Source organism: Salmo salar, chromosome ssa16 (assembly GCF_905237065.1).
Source record: "Salmo salar chromosome ssa16, Ssal_v3.1, whole genome shotgun sequence".
In the NCBI taxonomy this organism is placed as follows: domain Eukaryota; kingdom Metazoa; phylum Chordata; class Actinopteri; order Salmoniformes; family Salmonidae; genus Salmo; species Salmo salar.
The window spans coordinates 86,969,691-86,995,187 of NC_059457.1; the positions used below are offsets into that span (position 1 = coordinate 86,969,691).

At 44.4% G+C, this 25,497-nt stretch overlaps 2 protein-coding genes across 3 annotated transcripts in view; both read left to right on the forward strand.

Annotated features, from left to right (window-relative positions):
• LOC123727743 (gastrula zinc finger protein XlCGF26.1-like) overlaps nucleotides 1–16,205 on the forward strand; it is a 28,413-nt gene extending 12,208 nt beyond the window's left edge. Inside the window, exons 3-4 of the mRNA XM_045696761.1 lie at nucleotides 897–1,145; nucleotides 14,047–16,205. Of these exons, the coding sequence (XP_045552717.1) occupies nucleotides 897–1,145; nucleotides 14,047–15,230 (1,433 nt within the window). The 3' untranslated portion in view covers nucleotides 15,231–16,205. The remainder of the gene's footprint in view (nucleotides 1–896; nucleotides 1,146–14,046) is intronic.
• Nucleotides 1–25,497, forward strand: part of LOC106598090 (zinc finger protein OZF-like) — a 139,892-nt gene that overhangs the window by 46,759 nt on the left and 67,636 nt on the right. The gene's annotated exons all lie outside the window — the stretch shown is intronic.

Sequence of the window (25,497 nt, forward strand, 5' to 3'; positions counted from 1 at the left end):
AAACGTTTATTCTTTCAGTGAAATACAGAACCGTTCCGTGTTTTATCGAACGGGTGGCAACCCTAAGTATAAATATACCTGTTACATTGCACAACCTTCAATGTTATGTCATAATTATGTAAAATTCTGGCTAATTAGTTCGCAACGAGCCAGGCGGCCCAAACTGTTGCATATACCCTGACTCTGCGTGCAATGAACCCAAGAGAAGCGACACAATTTCCATAGTTAATATTGCCTGCTAACATGAATTTATTTTAACTAAATATTCAGGTTTAAAAACGTTTACTTCTGTGTATTGATTTTAAGAAAGGCATTGATGTTTATGGTTAGGTACAGTCGTGCAACGATTGTGCTTTTTCGCTTTTGTTAAATCATCCCCCGTTTGGCGAAGTAGGCTGTGATTCGATAAGTTAACAGGCATCGCATTGATTATATGCAACGCAGGACAAAATAGCTAACCTGGTAATATCATCAACCATGTGTAGTTAACTAGTGATTATGTTAAGATTGATTGTTTTTTTTATAAGATAAGTTTAATGCTAGCTAGCAACTTACCTTTGACCCTTGCTGCACTCGTGTAACAGGTGGTCAGCCTGCCACGCTGTTTCCTCATGGAATGCAATGTAATCGGCGCCCAAAAATGCCGATTACGATTGTTATGAAAACTTGAAATCGGCCCTAATTAATCGGCCATGCCGATTTAATCATTCGGCCTCTAATTTAAAGTGTACACTTGTCTAATGTGAATTAATGTTTTGTTATCAATGTTTAGCTACCTGATCTATTGTAATGAGATACTTGAACAAGAAAAAATATAATAGATTTTTTCAGAAAAAAGAAAGTGACAGAACTGTCAAGTCAATAACTTTTGTGTCCGTTTCTCTTTATTACTACAGACCGACTCAGATCAAGTCTAAGTCCGGTAACATCAACAGTGAGGACAAACCCAGCCTGCCTCTCTCCCTCCACACTGAGTCCAAACCTACAGTCACTGGGTCCTGATTGTGACAGTGGAGCCCAGTTTGCACTGCAGGATCCAGAGATGGCATCAGTGAAGCTGGAAGACTGCAGTCAAACACTGGAGCTGAATGTCAACATTAAAGATGAAGAAGAGGAGGAGAAGATTGGGAAATCTGTTTCTCATGGTAAGAGCAGGTTCTATCTAACTAAGTTTGTTGTTCGTTCCAACTTCCCACTGTGTATGAAAAGTTGCAGTAGAACTGTTTCATGGTGAACTGTATCAAAATCAAATTGTATTGGTCACATACACATGGTTAGGGGGAGGTGGATGTTATTTCATGCTACTGAGACTTGCATGGTTTGACACCAGTATTGCCAGCATTTGTTTTATTCACTGGGTTATCTGGAGTGATCAGAGAGTAGACTAAATAAGTGAAGTAGACAAACTGCCAGTGTTTTAAAGATCTATGAAATGAGTCTGTGTAGTTACTAACCCTTGTGATAGTGAGTGGAGGATGATATGAAATGAGTCTGTGTAGTTACTAACCCTTGTGATAGTGAGAGGAGGATGATATGAAATGAGTCTGTGTAGTTACTAACCCTTGTGATAGTGAGAGGAGGATGATATGAAATGAGTCTGTAGTTACTAACCCTTGTGATAGTGAGAGGAGGATGATATGAAATGAGTCTGTGTAGTTACTAACCCTTGTGATAGTGAGTGGAGGATGATATGAAATGAGTCTGTGTAGTTACTAACCCTTGTGATAGTGAGAGGAGGATGATATGAAATGAGTCTGTGTAGTTTCTAACCCTTGGGATAGTGAGAGGAGGATGATATGAAATGAGTCTGTGTAGTTACTAACCCTTGTGATAGTGAGTGGAGGATGATATGAAATGAGTCTGTGTAGTTACTAACCCTTGTGATAGTAAGTGGAGGATGATATGGCTCAGAATTTTAGAGTAGTTGTATTCCCCTTTGTATTGTACAGTATACTTACAGTGCCTTCAGAAAGTATTCATACCCCTTTTCTCATTCCACATTTTGTTATGTTACAGCCTAAATTCAAAATGGATTAAATTGATATTTATTCGGAGCCATCTGCACACACAATACCCCGTAATGACAGGCAAAACATGTTTTTTGAAATGTAAAAAATGTAAATGCAGAAACACCCCTGAGTCAATACGTTGTAGAAGCACCTTTGGCAGCGATTACAGCTTGGAGTCTTTCTGGGTAAATCTCTAAGAGCTTTCCACACCTGGATTGTACAATATTTGCACATTATTATTGCCAGCTATCTCAAGTTGGTTGATCATTGCTAGACAGCCATTTTCAAGTCTTGCCATAGATTTTAAAGCCGATTTCAGTCAAAATGGTAACTAGGCCACTCAGGAACATTCAATGTCGTCTTGGTAAGCAACTCCAGTGTATGTTTGACCTTATGTTTTAGGTTGTTGTCCTGCTGAAATGTGAATTTGTCTTCCAGTGTCTGTTGGAAAGTAGACTGAACCAGGTTTTCCTCTAGGAGTTTGCCAGTGCTTAACTCTGTTCCGTTTAATTTTATATCCCCCAAAAACATCCAAGTCCTTGCCGGTGACAAGCATACCCATAACATGATGCAGCTACCACCATGTGTAGAGTGAAGAGTGGTACTCCGTGATGTGTTGTGTTGGATTTGCCTCTTCTCCGGGAACTGAGTTGGGAAGGACACCTGTATCTTTGGAGTGACTGGCTGTATTGATACACCATCGAAAGTGAAATGAATAACTTCACCGTGCTCAAAGGGATATTCAATGTCTTTTATTAAAACATTTACCCATCTACCAATAAGTGCCCTTCTTTGTGAGGCATTAGAAAACCTCCCTAGTCTTTGTGGTTGAATCTATGTTTGAAATATACTGGTTGACTGAGGAACCTTACAGATAATTGCATGTGTGGGTTACAGAGCTGAGGAAGTGTGGTGGAATATTCTATTCAAATGAGAGACTTGGTCATTTCTTCAAACAATCATCTTATTTAATATTGATTAATTATTGCAGTAATGAAATCAGTCAGCCAAACAGTCTTGACTGTTGAGCTGAGCAGCCTAACTGATAATGATTAAACCGAGACCTTATATAGGACATAAAAACGCTAAGTCAGGCTGGTTCCAACTCCCATAAGCAACCTTGGATATTTACACAGGATGGTGTTTTACCTCCAACCCAGCTTAGTTTCCCAGATGCCAGGAAGATGAGACAATGAGGCATTGTTCTAAACTCTTCCAGGCTATCTCTATCTTGGGTCACACACACCACATATTGTCTATGGAATGCCAGCTTTAGGGAATTATCACCAAGTCATTGTCAGCCCAAGCTATCTAGCAAAAACCCATTTCCTTGACCCTACGCCCAGACTAACTGCAGGAAGCTAGACTGGAAACCATCTCTTTAACAGTTGCCAGCCCAAGCTTCAAAAAGGCTCCTCTCAGTTAAGGGAGAGAGAGAGTCCTAAGAACCTTACTCAGACCATCCCATTCTCACCACATCACTCTCTGACATCATCACTCTGCGCCATTAGGATTTATTTTATAAAACAACCATTTGGTGCTTAAATGTAACATAATCTTGTAATCCTGCTACCACAGTAGTCATTCAAAATTATTTTTAAACATTATTATTGCACACAGAGTGAGTCCATGCTACTTATGTGACTTGTTATGCAACATTTTATCCTTGCCGTAACAAAGGGGTTGAATACTTATTGACTCGAGATTTCCGCTTTTCATTTTAAATTAATTTGTAAACATTTAGAAACTTAATTCCATTGACGTTATGGGGTATTCCACTGACGTTATGGGGTATTCCACTGACGTTATGGGGTATTCCACTGATGTTGTGGGGTATTCCACTGACGTTATGGGGTATTCCACTGACGTTATGGGGTATTCCACTGACGTTATGGGGTATTCCACTGACGTTATGGGGTATTCCACTGACGTTATGGGGTATTCCACTGACGTTATGGGGTATTCCACTGACGTTATGGGGTATTCCGCTGACGTTATGGGGTATTACGCTGACGTTATGGGGTATTCCGCTGACGTTGTGGGGTATTCCGCTGACGTTGTGGGGTATTCCACTGACGTTGTGGGGTATTCCACTGACGTTATGGGGTATTCCACTGACGTTATGGGGTATTCCACTGACGTTGTGGGGTATTCCGCTGACGTTGTGGGGTATTCGGCTGACGTTGTGGGGTATTCGGCTGACGTTGTGGGGTATTCCACTGACGTTGTGGGGTATTCCACTGACATTGTGGGGTATTCCACTGACGTTGTGGGGTATTCCACTGGCGTTGTGGGGTATTCCACTGACGTTATGGGGTATTCCACTGACGTTGTGGGGTATTCCACTGACGTTGTGGGGTATTCCACTGACGTTATGGGGTATTCCACTGACGTTGTGGGGTATTCCACTGACGTTGTGGGGTATTCCAATGACGTTATGGGGTATTCCACTGACGTTGTGGGGTATTCCACTGACATGATGGGGTATTCCACTGACGTTGTGGGGTATTCGGCTGACGTGTGGGGTATTCGGCTGACGTTGTGGGGTATTCCACTGACGTTGTGGGGTATTCCACTGACGTTGTGGGGTATTCGGCTGACGTTGTGGGGTATTCGGCTGACGTTGTGGGGTATTCCACTGACGTTGTGTCCACTGACGTTGTGGGGTATTCCGCTGACGTTGTGGGGTATTCCGCTGACGTTGTGGGGTATTCCGCTGACGTTGTGGGGTATTCCGCTGACGTTATGGGGTATTCCGCTGACGTTGTGGGGTATTCCACTGACGTTGTGGGGTATTCCACTGACGTTGTGGGGTATTCCACTGACGTTGTGGGGTATTCCACTGACGTTGTGGGGTATTCCAATGACGTTGTGGGGTATTCCACTGACGTTGTGGGGTATTCCACTGACGTTATGGGGTATTCCACTGACGTTGTGGGGTATTCGGCTGACGTGTGGGGTATTCGGCTGACGTTGTGGGGTATTCCATTGACGTTGTGTCCACTGACGTTGTGGGGTATTCCACTGACGTTATGGGGTATTCCACTGACGTTGTGGGGTATTCCACTGACGTTGTGGGGTATTCCACTGACGTTGTGGGGTATTCGGCTGACGTTGTGGGGTATTCGGCTGACGTTGTGGGGTATTCGGCTGACGTTGTGGGGTATTCCACTGACGTTGTGTCCACTGACGTTGTGGGGTATTCCACTGACGTTGTGGGGTATTCCGCTGACGTTGTGGGGTATTCCGCTGACGTTGTGGGGTATTCCGCTGACGTTATGGGGTATTCCGCTGACGTTGTGGGGTATTCCACTGACGTTGTGGGGTATTCCACTGACGTTGTGGGGTATTCCACTGACGTTGTGGGGTATTCCACTGACGTTGTGGGGTATTCCAATGACGTTGTGGGGTATTCCACTGACGTTGTGGGGTATTCCACTGACGTTATGGGGTATTCCACTGACGTTGTGGGGTATTCGGCCGACGTGTGGGGTATTCGGCTGACGTTGTGGGGTATTCCATTGACGTTGTGTCCACTGACGTTGTGGGGTATTCCACTGACGTTATGGGGTATTCCACTGACGTTGTGGGGTATTCCACTGACGTTGTGGGGTATTCCACTGACGTTGTGGGGTATTCGGCTGACGTTGTGGGGTATTCGGCCGACGTTGTGGGGTATTCGGCTGACGTTGTGGGGTATTCCACTGACGTTGTGTCCACTGACGTTGTGGGGTATTCCACTGACGTTGTGGGGTATTCCGCTGACGTTGTGGGGTATTCCGCTGACGTTGTGGGGTATTCCGCTGACGTTATGGGGTATTCCGCTGACGTTGTGGGGTATTCCACTGACGTTGTGGGGTATTCCACTGACGTTGTGGGGTATTCCACTGACGTTATGGGGTATTCCACTGACGTTATGGGGTATTCCACTGACGTTGTGGGGTATTCCACTGACGTTATGGGGTATTCCACTGACGTTGTGGGGTATTCCGCTGACGTTGTGGGGTATTCCGCTGACGTTGTGGGGTATTCCATTGACGTTGTGTCCACTGACGTTGTGGGGTATTCCACTGACGTTATGGGGTATTCCACTGACGTTGTGGAGTATTCCACTGACGTTATGGGGTATTCCACTGACGTTATGGGGTATTCCACTGACGTTATGGGGTATTCCACTGACGTTGTGGGGTAAAGACAAAATAGTTTTCAGGGCTCCCATATATAACACTTTCTGGCCAACTGGTGGTTTAGTTCCATCTGTCCTCCAGGTGATCTGTCCTCCAACTGGTGGTTTAGTTCCATCTGTCCTCCAGGTGATCTGTCCTCCAACTGGTGGTTTAGTTCCATCTGTCCTCCAGGTGATCTGTCCTCCAACTGGTGGTTTAGTTTCCATCTGTCCTCCAGGTGATCTGTCCTCCAACTGGTGGTTTAGTTCCATCTGTCCTCCAGGTGATCTGTCCTCCAACTGGTGGTTTAGTTCCATCTGTCCTCCAGGTGATCTGTCCTCCAACTGGTGGTTTAGTTTCCATCTGTCCTCCAGGTGATCTGTCCTCCAACTGGTGGTTTAGTTCCATCTGTCCTCCCGGTGATCTGTCCTCCAACTGGTGGTTTAGTTCCATCTGTCCTCCAGGTGATCTGTCCTCCAACTGGTGGTTTAGTTCCATCTGTCCTCCAGGTGATCTGTCCTCCAACTGGTGGTTTAGTTCCATCTGTCCTCCAGGTGATCTGTCCTCCAACTGGTGGTTTAGTTCCATCTGTCCTCCAGGTGATCTGTCCTCCAACTGGTGGTTTAGTTCCATCTGTCCTCCAGGTGATCTGTCCTCCAACTGGTGGTTTAGTACCATCTGTCCTCCAGGTGATCTGTCCTCCAACTGGTGGTTTAGTTCCATCTGTCCTCCAGGTGATCTGTCCTCCAACTGGTGGTTTAGTTCCATCTGTCCTCCAGGTGATCTGTCCTCCAACTGGTGGTTTAGTTCCATCTGTCCTCCAGGTGATCTGTCCTCCAACTGGTGGTTTAGTTCCATCTGTCCTCCAGGTGATCTGTCCTCCAACTGGTGGTTTAGTTTCCATCTGTCCTCCAGGTGATCTGTCCTCCAACTGGTGGTTTAGTTCCATCTGTCCTCCAGGTGATCTGTCCTCCAACTGGTGGTTTAGTTCCATCTGTCCTCCAGGTGATATGTCCTCCAACTGGTGGTTTAGTTCATCTGTCCTCCAGGTGATCTGTCCTCCAACTGGTGGTTTAGTTCCATCTGTCCTCCAGGTGATCTGTCCTCCAACTGGTGGTTTAGTTTCCATCTGTCCTCCAGGTGATCTGTCCTCCAACTGGTGGTTTAGTTTCCATCTGTCCTCCAGGTGATCTGTCCTCCAACTGGTGGTTTAGTTCCATCTGTCCTCCAGGTGATCTGTCCTCCAACTGGTGGTTTAGTTCCATCTGTCCTCCAGGTGATCTGTCCTCCAACTGGTGGTTTAGTTCCATCTGTCCTCCAGGTGATCTGTCCTCCAACTGGTGGTTTAGTTCCATCTGTCCTCCAGGTGATCTGTCCTCCAACTGGTGGTTTAGTTTCCATCTGTCCTCCAGGTGATCTGTCCTCCAACTGGTGGTTTAGTTTCCATCTGTCCTCCAGGTGATCTGTCCTCCAACTGGTGGTTTAGTTCCATCTGTCCTCCAGGTGATCTGTCCTCCAACTGGTGGTTTAGTTCCATCTGTCCTCCAGGTGATCTGTCCTCCAACTGGTGGTTTAGTTCCATCTGTCCTCCAGGTGATCTGTCCTCCAACTGGTGGTTTAGTTCCATCTGTCCTCCAGGTGATCTGTCCTCCAACTGGTGGTTTAGTTCCATCTGTCCTCCAGGTGATCTGTCCTCCAACTGGTGGTTTAGTTTCCATCTGTCCTCCAGGTGATCTGTCCTCCAACTGGTGGTTTAGTTCCATCTGTCCTCCAGGTGATCTGTCCTCCAACTGGTGGTTTAGTTCCATCTGTCCTCCAGGTGATCTGTCCTCCAACTGGTGGTTTAGTTTCCATCTGTCCTCCAGGTGATCTGTCCTCCAACTGGTGGTTTAGTTTCCATCTGTCCTCCAGGTGATCTGTCCTCCAACTGGTGGTTTAGTTCCATCTGTCCTCCAGGTGATCTGTCCTCCAACTGGTGGTTTAGTTTCCATCTGTCCTCCAGGTGATCTGTCCTCCAACTGGTGGTTTAGTTCCATCTGTCCTCCAGGTGATCTGTCCTCCAACTGGTGGTTTAGTTCCATCTGTCCTCCAGGTGATCTGTCCTCCAACTGGTGGTTTAGTTTCCATCTGTCCTCCAGGTGATCTGTCCTCCAACTGGTGGTTTAGTTTCCATCTGTCCTCCAGGTGATCTGTCCTCCAACTGGTGGTTTAGTTCCATCTGTCCTCCAGGTGATCTGTCCTCCAACTGGTGGTTTAGTTCCATCTGTCCTCCAGGTGATCTGTCCTCCAACTGGTGGTTTAGTTCCATCTGTCCTCCAGGTGATCTGTCCTCCAACTGGTGGTTTAGTTCCATCTGTCCTCCAGGTGATCTGTCCTCCAACTGGTGGTTTAGTTTCCATCTGTCCTCCAGGTGATCTGTCCTCCAACTGGTGGTTTAGTTTCCATCTGTCCTCCAGGTGATCTGTCCTCCAACTGGTGGTTTAGTTCCATCTGTCCTCCAGGTGATCTGTCCTCCAACTGGTGGTTTAGTTCCATCTGTCCTCCAGGTGATCTGTCCTCCAACTGGTGGTTTAGTTCCATCTGTCCTCCAGGTGATCTGTCCTCCAACTGGTGGTTTAGTTCCATCTGTCCTCCAGGTGATCTGTCCTCCAACTGGTGGTTTAGTTCCATCTGTCCTCCAGGTGATCTGTCCTCCAACTGGTGGTTTAGTTCTATCTGTCCTCCAGGTGATCTGTCCTCCAACTGGTGGTTTAGTTCCATCTGTCCTCCAGGTGATCTGTCCTCCAACTGGTGGTTTAGTTCCATCTGTCCTCCAGGTGATCTGTCCTCCAACTGGTGGTTTAGTTCCATCTGTCCTCCAGGTGATCTGTCCTCCAACTGGTGGTTTAGTTCCATCTGTCCTCCAGGTGATCTGTCCTCCAACTGGTGGTTTAGTTTCCATCTGTCCTCCAACTGGTGGTTTAGTTCCATCTGTCCTCCAGGTGATCTGTCCTCCAACAGGTGGTTTAGTTCCATCTGTCCTCCAGGTGATCTGTCCTCCAACTGGTGGTTTAGTTCCATCTGTCCTCCAGGTGATCTGTCCTCCAACTGGTGGTTTAGTTTCCATCTGTCCTCCAACTGGTGGTTTAGTTCCATCTGTCCTCCAACTGGTGGTTTAGTTTCCATCTGTCCTCCAGGTGATCTGTCCTCCAACTGGTGGTTTAGTTTCCATCTGTCCTCCAGGTGATCTGTCCTCCAACTGGTGGTTTAGTTCCATCTGTCCTCCAGGTGATCTGTCCTCCAACTGGTGGTTTAGTTCCATCTGTCCTCCAGGTGATCTGTCCTCCAACTGGTGGTTTAGTTCCATCTGTCCTCCAGGTGATCTGTCCTCCAACTGGTGGTTTAGTTCCATCTGTCCTCCAGGTGATCTGTCCTCCAACTGGTGGTTTAGTTTCCATCTGTCCTCCAGGTGATCTGTCCTCCAACTGGTGGTTTAGTTCCATCTGTCCTCCAGGTGATCTGTCCTCCAACTGGTGGTTTAGTTCCATCTGTCCTCCAGGTGATCTGTCCTCCAACTGGTGGTTTAGTTTCCATCTGTCCTCCAGGTGATCTGTCCTCCAACTGGTGGTTTAGTTCCATCTGTCCTCCAGGTGATCTGTCCTCCAACTGGTGGTTTAGTTTCCATCTGTCCTCCAGGTGATCTGTCCTCCAACTGGTGGTTTAGTTCCATCTGTCCTCCAGGTGATCTGTCCTCCAACTGGTGGTTTAGTTTCCATCTGTCCTCCAGGTGATCTGTCCTCCAACTGGTGGTTTAGTACCATCTGTCCTCCAGGTGATCTGTCCTCCAACTGGTGGTTTAGTTCCATCTGTCCTCCAGGTGATCTGTCCTCCAACTGGTGGTTTAGTTCCATCTGTCCTCCAGGTGATCTGTCCTCCAACTGGTGGTTTAGTTCCATCTGTCCTCCAGGTGATCTGTCCTCCAACTGGTGGTTTAGTTTCCATCTGTCCTCCAGGTGATCTGTCCTCCAACTGGTGGTTTAGTTCCATCTGTCCTCCAGGTGATCTGTCCTCCAACTGGTGGTTTAGTTCCATCTGTCCTCCAGGTGATCTGTCCTCCAACTGGTGGTTTAGTTTCCATCTGTCCTCCAGGTGACCTGTCCTCCAACTGGTGGTTTAGTTCCATCTGTCCTCCAGGTGATCTGTCCTCCAACTGGTGGTTTAGTTCCATCTGTCCTCCAGGTGATCTGTCCTCCAACTGGTGGTTTAGTTTCCATCTGTCCTCCAGGTGATCTGTCCTCCAACTGGTGGTTTAGTTCCATCTGTCCTCCAGGTGATCTGTCCTCCAACTGGTGGTTTAGTTCCATCTGTCCTCCAGGTGATCTGTCCTCCAACTGGTGGTTTAGTTCCATCTGTCCTCCAGGTGATCTGTCCTCCAACTGGTGGTTTAGTTCCATCTGTCCTCCAGGTGATCTGTCCTCCAACTGGTGGTTTAGTTCCATCTGTCCTCCAGGTGATCTGTCCTCCAACTGGTGGTTTAGTTCCATCTGTCCTCCAGGTGATCTGTCCTCCAACTGGTGGTTTAGTTCCATCTGTCCTCCAGGTGATCTGTCCTCCAACTGGTGGTTTAGTTTCCATCTGTCCTCCAGGTGATCTGTCCTCCAACTGGTGGTTTAGTTTCCATCTGTCCTCCAGGTGATCTGTCCTCCAACTGGTGGTTTAGTTCCATCTGTCCTCCAGGTGATCTGTCCTCCAACTGGTGGTTTAGTTCCATCTGTCCTCCAGGTGATCTGTCCTCCAACTGGTGGTTTAGTTCCATCTGTCCTCCAGGTGATCTGTCCTCCAACTGGTGGTTTAGTTCCATCTGTCCTCCAGGTGATCTGTCCTCCAACTGGTGGTTTAGTTCCATCTGTCCTCCAGGTGATCTGTCCTCCAACTGGTGGTTTAGTTCCATCTGTCCTCCAGGTGATCTGTCCTCCAACTGGTGGTTTAGTTCCATCTGTCCTCCAGGTGATCTGTCCTCCAACTGGTGGTTTAGTTCCATCTGTCCTCCAGGTGATCTGTCCTCCAACTGGTGGTTTAGTTCCATCTGTCCTCCAGGTGATCTGTCCTCCAACTGGTGGTTTAGTTCCATCTGTCCTCCAGGTGATCTGTCCTCCAACTGGTGGTTTAGTTCCATCTGTCCTCCAGGTGATCTGTCCTCCAACTGGTGGTTTAGTTTCCATCTGTCCTCCAGGTGATCTGTCCTCCAACTGGTGGTTTAGTTCCATCTGTCCTCCAGGTGATCTGTCCTCCAACTGGTGGTTTAGTTCCATCTGTCCTCCAGGTGATCTGTCCTCCAACTGGTGGTTTAGTTTCCATCTGTCCTCCAGGTGATCTGTCCTCCAACTGGTGGTTTAGTTCCATCTGTCCTCCAGGTGATCTGTCCTCCAACTGGTGGTTTAGTTCCATCTGTCCTCCAGGTGATCTGTCCTCCAACTGGTGGTTTAGTTCCATCTGTCCTCCAGGTGATCTGTCCTCCAACTGGTGGTTTAGTTCCATCTGTCCTCCAGGTGATCTGTCCTCCAACTGGTGGTTTAGTTCCATCTGTCCTCCAGGTGATCTGTCCTCCAACTGGTGGTTTAGTTCCATCTGTCCTCCAGGTGATCTGTCCTCCAACTGGTGGTTTAGTTCCATCTGTCCTCCAGGTGATCTGTCCTCCAACTGGTGGTTTAGTTCCATCTGTCCTCCAGGTGATCTGTCCTCCAACTGGTGGTTTAGTTCCATCTGTCCTCCAGGTGATCTGTCCTCCAACTGGTGGTTTAGTTCCATCTGTCCTCCAGGTGATCTGTCCTCCAACTGGTGGTTTAGTTCCATCTGTCCTCCAGGTGATCTGTCCTCCAACTGGTGGTTTAGTTCCATCTGTCCTCCAGGTGATCTGTCCTCCAACTGGTGGTTTAGTTCCATCTGTCCTCCAGGTGATCTGTCCTCCAACTGGTGGTTTAGTTCCATCTGTCCTCCAGGTGATCTGTCCTCCAACTGGTGGTTTAGTTCCATCTGTCCTCCAGGTGATCTGTCCTCCAACTGGTGGTTTAGTTCCATCTGTCCTCCAGGTGATCTGTCCTCCAACTGGTGGTTTAGTTCCATCTGTCCTCCAGGTGATCTGTCCTCCAACTGGTGGTTTAGTTCCATCTGTCCTCCAGGTGATCTGTCCTCCAACTGGTGGTTTAGTTCCATCTGTCCTCCAGGTGATCTGTCCTCCAACTGGTGGTTTAGTTCCATCTGTCCTCCAGGTGATCTGTCCTCCAACTGGTGGTTTAGTTTCCATCTGTCCTCCAGGTGATCTGTCCTCCAACTGGTGGTTTAGTTCCATCTGTCCTCCAGGTGATCTGTCCTCCAACTGGTGGTTTAGTTTCCATCTGTCCTCCAGGTGATCTGTCCTCCAACTGGTGGTTTAGTTCCATCTGTCCTCCAGGTGATCTGTCCTCCAACTGGTGGTTTAGTTCCATCTGTCCTCCAGGTGATCTGTCCTCCAACTGGTGGTTTAGTTCCATCTGTCCTCCAGGTGATCTGTCCTCCAACTGGTGGTTTAGTTCCATCTGTCCTCCAGGTGATCTGTCCTCCAACTGGTGGTTTAGTTCCATCTGTCCTCCAGGTGATCTGTCCTCCAACTGGTGGTTTAGTTCCATCTGTCCTCCAGGTGATCTGTCCTCCAACTGGTGGTTTAGTTTCCATCTGTCCTCCAGGTGATCTGTCCTCCAACTGGTGGTTTAGTTCCATCTGTCCTCCAGGTGATCTGTCCTCCAACTGGTGGTTTAGTTTCCATCTGTCCTCCAGGTGATCTGTCCTCCAACTGGTGGTTTAGTTCCATCTGTCCTCCAGGTGATCTGTCCTCCAACTGGTGGTTTAGTTCCATCTGTCCTCCAGGTGATCTGTCCTCCAACTGGTGGTTTAGTTCCATCTGTCCTCCAGGTGATCTGTCCTCCAACTGGTGGTTTAGTTCCATCTGTCCTCCAGGTGATCTGTCCTCCAACTGGTGGTTTAGTTTCCATCTGTCCTCCAGGTGATCTGTCCTCCAACTGGTGGTTTAGTACCATCTGTCCTCCAGGTGATCTGTCCTCCAACTGGTGGTTTAGTTTCCATCTGTCCTCCAGGTGATCTGTCCTCCAACTGGTGGTTTAGTTCCATCTGTCCTCCAGGTGATCTGTCCTCCAACTGGTGGTTTAGTTCCATCTGTCCTCCAGGTGATCTGTCCTCCAACTGGTGGTTTAGTTCCATCTGTCCTCCAGGTGATCTGTCCTCCAACTGGTGGTTTAGTTCCATCTGTCCTCCAGGTGATCTGTCCTCCAACTGGTGGTTTAGTTCCATCTGTCCTCCAGGTGATCTGTCCTCCAACTGGTGGTTTAGTTCCATCTGTCCTCCAGGTGATCTGTCCTCCAACTGGTGGTTTAGTTCCATCTGTCCTCCAGGTGATCTGTCCTCCAACTGGTGGTTTAGTTCCATCTGTCCTCCAGGTGATCTGTCCTCCAACTGGTGGTTTAGTTCCATCTGTCCTCCAGGTGATCTGTCCTCCAACTGGTGGTTTAGTTCCATCTGTCCTCCAGGTGATCTGTCCTCCAACTGGTGGTTTAGAATCTACAGATGTGGTATTCATATTCAGATGCTAGATAGTCATAGTAGAATTCATGTTGGTACAACAATATCCAATATCTAGTCATGTATCCATGCCCTTGTATGAGTGTGGTATTGTGTGTAGGCCAATGACATGAATCCTCAAATGTAATAATTTTAAAATTCAGGTTGAAACAACAAAATGTGGAAACAATCAATGGGTGTGAATACTTTCTGAACGCACTGTATATGAAGTCGTTTGTATGTCACACCAACTGACTGGTCTTCTGATGTTGTTCACACAGGAGACCATGATGAGACATTCTCTACATCCAGGGAGCAACAGCAGGAAGATCCCAGAGCTAAGAGGTCTCATCACTGCCCACATTGTGAAGAGATTTTCCCATTTCTATCAAAGCTAAAAATACACCTAAAAATACACACAGGAGAGAATCTGTATTCCTGCACTGACTGTGGGAAGAGATTCACAACATCACAATCTCTGACAGTTCATCAGAGAGTGCACACTGGAGAGAAGCCTTACTCCTGCTCTGAGTGTGGGAAGAGGTTCTCTCAACAGATCCACTTACAAATACACCAACATGTACATACAGGAGTGAAGCCTTACTCCTGCTCTGAGTGTGGGAAGAGGTTCTCTCAACAGTTCCACTTACAAATACACCAACATGTACATACAGGAGTGAAGCCTTACTCCTGCTCTGACTGTGGGAAGACTTTCTCCCGATTGGATTCCTTAAAAACACATGAACGTATACATACAGGAAATAATCCATATTCCTGTACTGACTGTGGGAAGACTTTCTCCCGATTGGATACCTTTAAAATACATGAACGTATACATACAGGAGAGAATCCATATTCCTGTACTGACTGCGGGAAGAGCTTCACAACGTCAGGGACTCTGACAATTCATCAGAGAGTACACACTGGAGAGAAGCCTTTTTCCTGCTCTGGCTGTGAGAAGAGGTTCTCTCAACATATCCACTTACAAAAACACAAACGCCTACATACAGGAGAGAAGCCTTACTGCTGCTCTGACTGTGGGAAGAGTTTCTCTCAACAGAACCACTTCAAATCTCACCAGCGAATACATACAGGAGAGAAGCCTTACTCCTGCTCTGAATGTGGGAAGAGTTTCATCAGATTGGAAATATTAAAATGCCACCAGCGAATACATACAGGAGAGAAGCCTTACTGCTGCTCTGACTGTGGGAAGAGTTTCTCACAACTGGGCAACTTAAAAACACACCAACTTATACATAAAGGAGAGAAGCCTTACTCCTGCTCTGACTGTGGGAAGTGCTTCACAACATCAACTGATGTAAAAGTTCACAAAAGAGCACACACGGGAGAGAAGCCTTACTACTGCTCTGACTGTGGGAAGAGTTTTGCCAGATTGTATACCTTAAAAACACATCAATGTATACATAATGGAGAGAAGCCTCATCAGTTCTCTCAGACCAACTAAGATTAAAGTCATTACATCACTTAATTCTCAAGAAAGCGTAGCACACTATTGTATTCCTATTGTTTCTCACTGTGAGAGAACTGTGCAGAGGAAAGGGAGCGTTATAGAATGTTAGCCTTCTTTTTACTTTACTGATCAGTGTGCACCTGGTCAGTTTTGGTGTGTTTTGTTAGCTCCTACTTTAAATATTACTTTAAATATATTGAGAGGACTTTGGGTTTGCCTTTAGGGTTGAATATCCTCTGTGAGGCTGGTTGACTGGGTGGTACTGCTTCCCTCTGCAGTTTTCTGTGGGAATGAGTTAGTAGACACAACATGTATCAGATAGAGATGGTGTGATGATCAGTTTTCTGTGGGAATGAGTTAGTAGACACAACATGTATCAGATTGTGATGATCAGTGTTCTGTGGGAATGAGTTAGTAGACACAACATGTATCAATCAGATAGAGATGGTGTGATGATCAGTGTTCTGTGGGAATAAGTTAGTAGACACAACATGTATCAGATAGAGATGATGTGATGATCAGTTTTCTGTGGGAATGAGTTAGTAGACACAACATGTATCAGATAGAGATGATGTGATGATCAGTTTTCTGTGGGAATGAGTTAGTAGACACAACATGTATCAGATAGAGATGGTGTGATGATCAGTGTTCTGTGGGAATGAGTTAGTAGACACAACATGTATCAGATTGTGATGATCAGTGTTCTGTGGGAATGAGTTAGTAGACACAACATGTATCAGATAGAGATGATGTGATGATCAGTTTTCACCATTATTTTGGGTGGTGTTATTTTAGCTATTAAAGGACTATTTGTTTAATTATACACAGGTTATGAAACAACTACATGTGTTTTATTAAATTGTATTTTAAAACTAGATGAGTTATTTTCATCATTGATGATGAATATGTTTAGGTTACTGTATTGAAGCCAACTTAATTGACATGCCAATAAAAAAACGTGAAATTGTACATGAATTTGTACCTTTCAAACTCTTTTCTTTTATAGTTAGTTCTTCATATTAGATCTGACAGTATGAATGGTTCTTATGGTTGTATTCAGTTCTTCATATTAGATCTGACAGTATGAATGGTTCTTATGGTTGTATTCAGTTCTTCATATTAGATCTGACAGTATGAATGGTTCTTATGGTTGTATTCAGTTCTTCATATTAGATCTGACAGTATGAATGGTTCTTATGGTTGTATTCAGTTCTTCATATTAGATCTGACAGTATGAATGGTTCTTATGGTTGTATTCAGTTCTTCATATTAGATCTGACAGTATGAATGGTTCTTATGGTTGTATTCAGTTCTTCATATTAGATCTGACAGTATGAATGGTTCTTATGGTTGTATTCAGTTCTTCATATTAGATCTGACAGTATGAATGGTTCTTATGGTTGTATTCAGTTCTTCATATTAGATCTGACAGTATGAATGGTTCTTATGGTTGTATTCAGTTCTTCATATTAGATCTGACAGTATGAATGGTTCTTATGGTTGTATTCAGTTCTTCATATTAGATCTGACAGTATGAATGGTTCTTATGGTTGTATTCAGTTCTTCATATTAGATCTGACAGTATGAATGGTTCTTATGGTTGTATTCAGTTCTTCATATTAGATCTGACAGTATGAATGGTTCTTATGGTTGTATTCAGTTCTTCATATTAGATCTGACAGTATGAATGGTTCTTATGGTTGTATTCAGTTCTTCATATTAGATCTGACAGTATGAATGGTTCTTATGGTTGTATTCAGTTCTTCATATTAGATCTGACAGTATGAATGGTTCTTATGGTTGTATTCAGTTCTTCATATTAGATCTGACAGTATGAATGGTTCTTATGGTTGTATTCAGTTCTTCATATTAGATCTGACAGTATGAATGGTTCTTATGGTTGTATTCAGTTCTTCATATTAGATCTGACAGTATGAATGGTTCTTATGGTTGTATTCAGTTCTTCATATTAGATCTGACAGTATGAATGGTTCTTATGGTTGTATTCAGTTCTTCATATTAGATCTGACAGTATGAATGGTTCTTATGGTTGTATTCAGTTCTTCATATTAGATCTGACAGTATGAATGGTTCTTATGGTTGTATTCAGTTCTTCATATTAGATCTGACAGTATGAATGGTTCTTATGGTTGTATTCAGTTCTTCATATTAGATCTGACAGTATGAATGGTTCTTATGGTTGTATTCAGTTCTTCATATTAGATCTGACAGTATGAATGGTTCTTATGGTTGTATTCAGTTCTTCATATTAGATCTGACAGTATGAATGGTTCTTATGGTTGTATTCAGTTCTTCATATTAGATCTGACAGTATGAATGGTTCTTATGGTTGTATTCAGTTCTTCATATTAGATCTGACAGTATGAATGGTTCTTATGGTTGTATTCAGTTCTTCATATTAGATCTGACAGTATGAATGGTTCTTATGGTTGTATTCAGTTCTTCATATTAGATCTGACAGTATGAATGGTTCTTATGGTTGTATTCAGTTCTTCATATTAGATCTGACAGTATGAATGGTTCTTATGGTTGTATTCAGTTCTTCATATTAGATCTGACAGTATGAATGGTTCTTATGGTTGTATTCAGTTCTTCATATTAGATCTGACAGTATGAATGGTTCTTATGGTTGTATTCAGTTCTTCATATTAGATCTGACAGTATGAATGGTTCTTATGGTTGTATTCAGTTCTTCATATTAGATCTGACAGTATGAATGGTTCTTATGGTTGTATTCAGTTCTTCATATTAGATCTGACAGTATGAATGGTTCTTATGGTTGTATTCAGTTCTTCATATTAGATCTGACAGTATGAATGGTTCTTATGGTTGTATTCAGTTCTTCATATTAGATCTGACAGTATGAATGGTTCTTATGGTTGTATTCAGTTCTTCATATTAGATCTGACAGTATGAATGGTTCTTATGGTTGTATTCAGTTCTTCATATTAGATCTGACAGTATGAATGGTTCTTATGGTTGTATTCAGTTCTTCATATTAGATCTGACAGTATGAATGGTTCTTATGGTTGTATTCAGTTCTTCATATTAGATCTGACAGTATGAATGGTTCTTATGGTTGTATTCAGTTCTTCATATTAGATCTGACAGTATGAATGGTTCTTATGGTTGTATTCAGTTCTTCATATTAGATCTGACAGTATGAATGGTTCTTATGGTTGTATTCAGTTCTTCATATTAGATCTGACAGTATGAATGGTTCTTATGGTTGTATTCAGTTCTTCATATTAGATCTGACAGTATGAATGGTTCTTATGGTTGTATTCAGTTCTTCATATTAGATCTGACAGTATGAATGGTTCTTATGGTTGTATTCAGTTCTTCATATTAGATCTGACAGTATGAATGGTTCTTATGGTTGTATTCAGTTCTTCATATTAGATCTGACAGTATGAATGGTTCTTATGGTTGTATTCAGTTCTTCATATTAGATCTGACAGTATGAATGGTTCTTATGGTTGTATTCAGTTCTTCATATTAGATCTGACAGTATGAATGGTTCTTATGGTTGTATTCAGTTCTTCATATTAGATCTGACAGTATGAATGGTTCTTATGGTTGTATTCAGTTCTTCATATTAGATCTGACAGTATGAATGGTTCTTATGGTTGTATTCAGTTCTTCATATTAGATCTGACAGTATGAATGGTTCTTATGGTTGTATTCAGTTCTTCATATTAGATCTGACAGTATGAATGGTTCTTATGGTTGTATTCAGTTCTTCATATTAGATCTGACAGTATGAATGGTTCTTATGGTTGTATTCAGTTCTTCATATTAGATCTGACAGTATGAATGGTTCTTATGGTTGTATTCAGTTCTTCATATTAGATCTGACAGTATGAATGGTTCTTATGGTTGTATTCAGTTCTTCATATTAGATCTGACAGTATGAATGGTTCTTATGGTTGTATTCAGTTCTTCATATTAGATCTGACAGTATGAATGGTTCTTATGGTTGTATTCAGTTCTTCATATTAGATCTGACAGTATGAATGGTTCTTATGGTTGTATTCAGTTCTTCATATTAGATCTGACAGTATGAATGGTTCTTATGGTTGTATTCAGTTCTTCATATTAGATCTGACAGTATGAATGGTTCTTATGGTTGTATTCAGTTCTTCATATTAGATCTGACAGTATGAATGGTTCTTATGGTTGTATTCAGTTCTTCATATTAGATCTGACAGTATGAATGGTTCTTATGGTTGTATTCAGTTCTTCATATTAGATCTGACAGTATGAATGGTTCTTATGGGCTGAGTGCCTGTAGTGTTTTTGTATGACTACAGTCAGGAGTTTTCTCTGACCCTGTGATGTCACCAGGACAGAACCACATGTCTCTATCACACTCCAGCCCAGAAGGTGGCAGTGATGCACAGTTAATGTTGGTTTGCACACTACAAGTAAAGACCATAGAAGAAGACTGCGTACTTTGACCTCACCACCTCCCCATGCAAGAAAACAATTTATGTACATTCAGTGACTGCAGACAATTAAACATTTTGTTAGTACTTTTAATTTAACAACAATGTCAGATTTTTGTTTATTGTCTCCATTGATGGGGAATCAAAGCTTCCTGAATCATTGAAGTGTTGCAGCCAATTGTGTCGAAAATAGATTCATTATTCAAGTCTTTGATCAACACAGTGTACACCTGTGGCACCTGCTGGTCAAAATAATTTAGAGCAGGCTAATTCTTATGGACGATATCCCACACCCTGTAGCGCAGGGCTGTCCAACCCTCTTCCTGGAGATCTACTGTTGTAGGTTTTCACTCCAACCCTCTTCCTGGAGATCTACTGTCCTGTAGGTTTTCACTCCAACCCTCTTCCTGGAGATCTACTGTTGTAGGTTTTCACTCCAACCCTCTTCCTGGTGATCTACTGTCCTGTAGGTTTTCAGTCCAACCCTCTTCCTGGAGATTTACTGTCTTGTGGGTTTTCAGTCCAACCCTCTTCCTGGAGATTTACTGTCCTGTGGGTTTTCAGTCCAACCCTCTTCCTGGAGATTTTCTGTCCTGTGGGTTTTCAGTCCAACCCTCTTCCTGGAGATTTACTGTCCTGTAGGTTTTCAGTCCAACCCTCTTCCTGGAGATTTACTGTCCTGTAGGTTTTCAGTCCGACCCTCTTCCTGGAGATCTACTGTCCTGTAGGTTTTCAGTCCAACCCTCTTCCTGGAGATTTACTGTCCTGTAGGTTTTCAGTCCGACCCTCTTCCTGGAGATTTACTGTCCTGTGGGTTTTCAGTCCGACCCTCTTCCTGGAGATCTACTGTCCTGTGGGTTTTCAGTCCGACCCTCTTCCTGGTGATTTACTGTCCTGTGGGTTTTCAGTCCGACCCTCTTCCTGGAGATTTACTGTCCTGTGGGTTTTCAGTCCGACCCTCTTCCTGGAGATTTACTGTCCTGTGGGTTTTCAGTCCGACCCTCTTCCTGGAGATTTACTGTCCTGTGGGTTTTCAGTCCGACCCTCTTCCTGGAGATTTACTGTCCTGTGGGTTTTCAGTCCGACCCTCTTCCTGGAGATTTACTGTCCTGTGGGTTTTCAGTCCGACCCTCTTCCTGGAGATCTACTGTCCTGTAGCGCGTGCGCACCGTAGCCTTTTTCCCTTCAAGCAAACCAATGAGGTGGTTGTTTGAGGAAACGAAGTTTCGGACGTCATTGATCACATCCTTCCGATAAAGTGATATAGACATTGGCACACTTCTTCCAAGTACACTGCTTAGCGATTACGACGCATGCCTCAGTGCTCTGGCATTAAATGTAACGTCACTAATTGTCACCTAAATGCAGTGGTGATTTTAGCATGTAAATCTCGGTGGGGAAAACTCCTTACCACTGCTACACCTGGCTATCAGCAGACCTTTGTCTGTCAGTGAAACAGTCATCCAGCCTCATTTACTGCCTTTATAAAACATAGCTGATATGGCTGACTTGCTTAAACAAATGTGGTTTCTATTGACAATTCAGATGTACAAACTATGGCATAAGGGGACGATGAGCGGATAAGAGGCAATCCATCATTTTGATTAAGACATTAATGAGCGAACTAGGACAGACGTAGTCAATAACTATTTGTTCAGCACTTTTGAAATGTACAGTGACAGAATTCAGAACATGGGCCGTTCTTAAAGTATTCCCTTTGTACACCAAGTCAGAACCGTAGGATAAATAAAGGGGTAATATAAGCAGACAATGAAAGCTCTTACAATATTCAATGATTACATTTCTCTTAAACAGGCTATAGGCTACATGTGCACCACCAAGTCAGTAGGCTAAGTTATGAGGTGGAAAGGGACCAAATTATTAGGGTGAGGCACATGACCTACTAACAGATTACTACACAACATACACGTAGTATTACTTTCTTAGCTACAGTATATTTGTCTCCCTGGCATATTACATAATTTATGCAGCAGCATACAAGACATTTTTGGACTCACCTTGTTGTGCCGTGCTCACTTGAACAGGAAGGTGGCGCAGCGGTCCTTCTTGTGGGCTCTAGAACGAGGCCAGAGTTCCCGACTTGGAATTCCGAGTTGGATTACCGTTGAAAATTATTTCCCGTATTTTCCCAGTCGCAAGCTAGTTTTATCCGAGTTCCCAGTTGTCTTGAACTCACTGAAGTCTGAGATTTCCCAGTTCTGACTTTCCAGTTGTTTTGAACGCGACAGAAGTCATGCTGGATTGACATTATGGCCAATGTATTGAAACTTTTCTGGCCCATGGTGTTACCCCCTTTTTTTGTGATATCCAATTGGTAGTTACGATCTTGTCTCATCGCTGCAACTCCCCTACAGACTCAGCGAAGGTCTAGAGCCAAGCCGCACCGCTCGCTTAACCCGGAGGAAACACTGTCGAACTGACAACAGAGTCAGCTTTCAGGCGCCCGGCCCGCCACAAAGAGTCGCTAGAGCACCATGAGACAAGGATATCTTGGCCGGCCAAACCCTCCCCTAACCCGGATGATGTTGGGCCAATTGTGCGCCACCTCATGGGTGTCACGGCCGGCTGTGACACAGCCTGGGATTGATCCCGGGTCTGTAGTGACGCCTTAGCACTCATTGTTGAATTTGCGATTTCCAACTTGTTGTATAATGTTTGTCCAATGGCCGATGAGCACTGATACGAACCCCTTTGGCCCTGCAGTCTAGGGGGGATGGAAACGAGACCCGTAACATATCTCATGCAAATCATAATAGTGACAAGGAACAGTGAGAACTAATAACAACAGACAACCTAAATCTACCGTCAAACACTTATGATTTATTTGTTAAACACACGGTAAAGGGGGGGGGGGCTGAGCTGGACTCAAGGAAAGAAATAATAAATATCCAAAAAACCCTAAGCTAGTCTTACTTGCTTCAATAACCGCTAGCTAACTAACTAATAAAATACAGTGGGTGGTCCGCCCAGTTCTAACTAGGGTTCTTAGACAATGTTATCCTACGGGTAGTGTATGCCCATGGGCGACTTGTCTTGGTATCCCCTTTTCCCACCAACAAACAAACAGTCATACACCACAACAATACATACTCACATAATAACGGACAAATGTGACATGTAGGTGCAAAAACAAAAGAGAGAGAACTCCAGAGACAACTGATTGGGTTTCTTCTAAACCAAGGGAAAGGGGATGTGATTGGGTAAGAGAAAAGGAGAATAAAAGCACCTCCTCCCAGCTGCCCACTGCTCTGAGGCTAGGAAACACTGTTACCACCGATAAATCCACTATAATTGCATTTAAATCCACTATAATAAGCATTTCTCTACGGCTGGCCATGCTTTCCACCTGGCTACCCCTACCCCCGTCAACTGCCCGGCACCCTCCACAGCAACACACCAAAGCCCCCACCATTTCTCCTTCACCCAAATCCAGATAGCTGATGTTCTGAAAGAGATGCAAAATCTGGACCCATACAAATCAGCCGGGCTAGACAATCTGGACCCTCTCTTTCTAAAATGATCTGCCAAAATTGTTGCAACCCCTATTACTGGCCTGTTCAACCTCTCTTTCGTATCGTCTGAGATTCCCAAAGATTGGAAAGCTGCCGCGCTCATCCCCCTCTTCAAAGGGGGTGACACTCTAGACCCAAACTGCTACAGACATATCTATCCTACCCTGTCTTTCTAAGGTCTTCGAAAGCCAAGTTAACAAACAGATTACCGACCATTTTGAATCCCACCGTACCTTCTCCGCTATGCAATCTGGTTTCAGAGCTGGTCATGGGTGCACCTCAGCCACGTTCAAGGTCCTAAACGACATCATAACCGCCATCGATAAGACACATTACTGTGCAGCTGTATTCATCGACCTGGCCAAGGCTTTCAACTCTGTCAATCACCACATTCTTATTGGCAGACTCGACAGCCTTGGTTTCTCAAATGATTGCCTCGCCTGGTTCACCAACTACTTCGCTGACAGAGTTCAGTGTGTCAAATCGGAGGGCCTGTTGTCCGGACCTCTGGCAGTCTCTATGGGTGTGCCACAGGGTTCAATTCTCGGGCCGACTATCTTCTCTGTATACATCAATGATGTTGCTCTTGCTGCTGGTGATTCTCTGATCCACCTCTACGCAGACGACACCATTCTGTATACTTCTGGCCCCTCTTTGGACACTGTGTCAACTAACTTCCAGATGAGCTTCGATGCCATACAACTCTCCTTCCGTGGCCTCCAACTGCTCTTAAACGCAGGTAAAACTAAATGCATGCTATTCAATCGATCACTGCCCGCACCTGCTCGCCCGTCCAGCATCACTACTCTGGACGGCTCTGACTTAGAATACATGGGCAACTACAAATACCTGGGTGTCTGGTTAGACTGTAAACTCTCCTTCCAGACTCACATTAAGCATCTCCAATCCAAAATTAAATCTAGAATCGGCTTCCTATATCGCAACAAAGCATCCTTGACTCATGCTGCCAAACACACCCTCGTAAAACTGACCATCTTACCGATCCTCGACTTCGGTGATGTCATGTATAAAATAGCCTCCAACACTCTACTCAACAAACTGGATGCAGTCTATCACAGTGCCATCCGTTTTGTCACCAAAGCCCTATATACTACCCACCACTGCGACCTGTATGCTCTCGTTGCTTGGCCCTCGCTTCATACTCGTCGCCAAACCCACTGGCTACAGGTTATCTACAAGTCTCTGCTAGGTAAAGCCCCGCCTTATCTCAGCTCACTGGTCACCATAGCAGCACCCATTCGTAGCATGCGCTTCAGCAGGTATATCTCACTGGTCACGCCCAAAGCCAATTCCTCCTTTGGCCGCCTTTCCTTCCAGTTCTCTGCTGCCAATGACTGGAACGAACTGCAAAAATATCTGAAGCTGGAGACTCATATCTCCCTCACTAGCTTTAAGCACCAGCTGTCAGAGCAGCTCACAGATCACTGCACCTGTACATAGCCCATCTGTAAACAACCCATCTATCTACCTACCTCATCCCCATACTGTATTTATTTATTTATCTTGCTCCTTTGCACCCCAGTATCCCTACTTGCACATTCATCTTCTGCACATCTACCATTCCAGTGTTTAATTGCTATATTGTAATTACTTCGCCACCATGGCCTATTTATTGCTTTATCTTACCTCATTTGCACTTACTGTATATAGACTTTTTCTTTTCTTTTGTCCTACTGTATTATTGACTGTATGTTTTTTTTTCCATGTGTAACTCTGTGTTGTTGTATGTGTCGAATTGCTACGCTTTATCTTGGCCAGGTCGCAGTTGCAAATGAAAACTTGTTCTCAACTAGCCTACCTGGTTAAATAAAAGTGAATAAATAAATAAAAAAGGAGCAGGTGTGTCTTCTGATTGGCGACTGATGAGTGACACCTGTGACTAGGGCAGAAGGAAAGAAAATAAATACACACACAGGATACCTGTATCCGTAACGAGCACCGATACGTTTTATCTATAATTTAACTTCGTTTGACAAGGATTGAAAAGGATTTGCCAGTAGATTGTTGACTTGATTCATGAGGATAACTGCTAGCTTGCTAGCTAAGATTTTGAAAATATGATGTTGACATGATCAGTCCAATCAAAGCTATGGTAGATCTAATGTGATTTAACGTTATTTTATCTGTGGCCAATGACCTTGAACCTTCTTGGATGGGCACATCTAATGTAAGTCTGGCAGCAGCCAAGGGGCTAGAATTGTTTGGCTTTACCCGTGGATTTTGCGGTATTTATTGTCC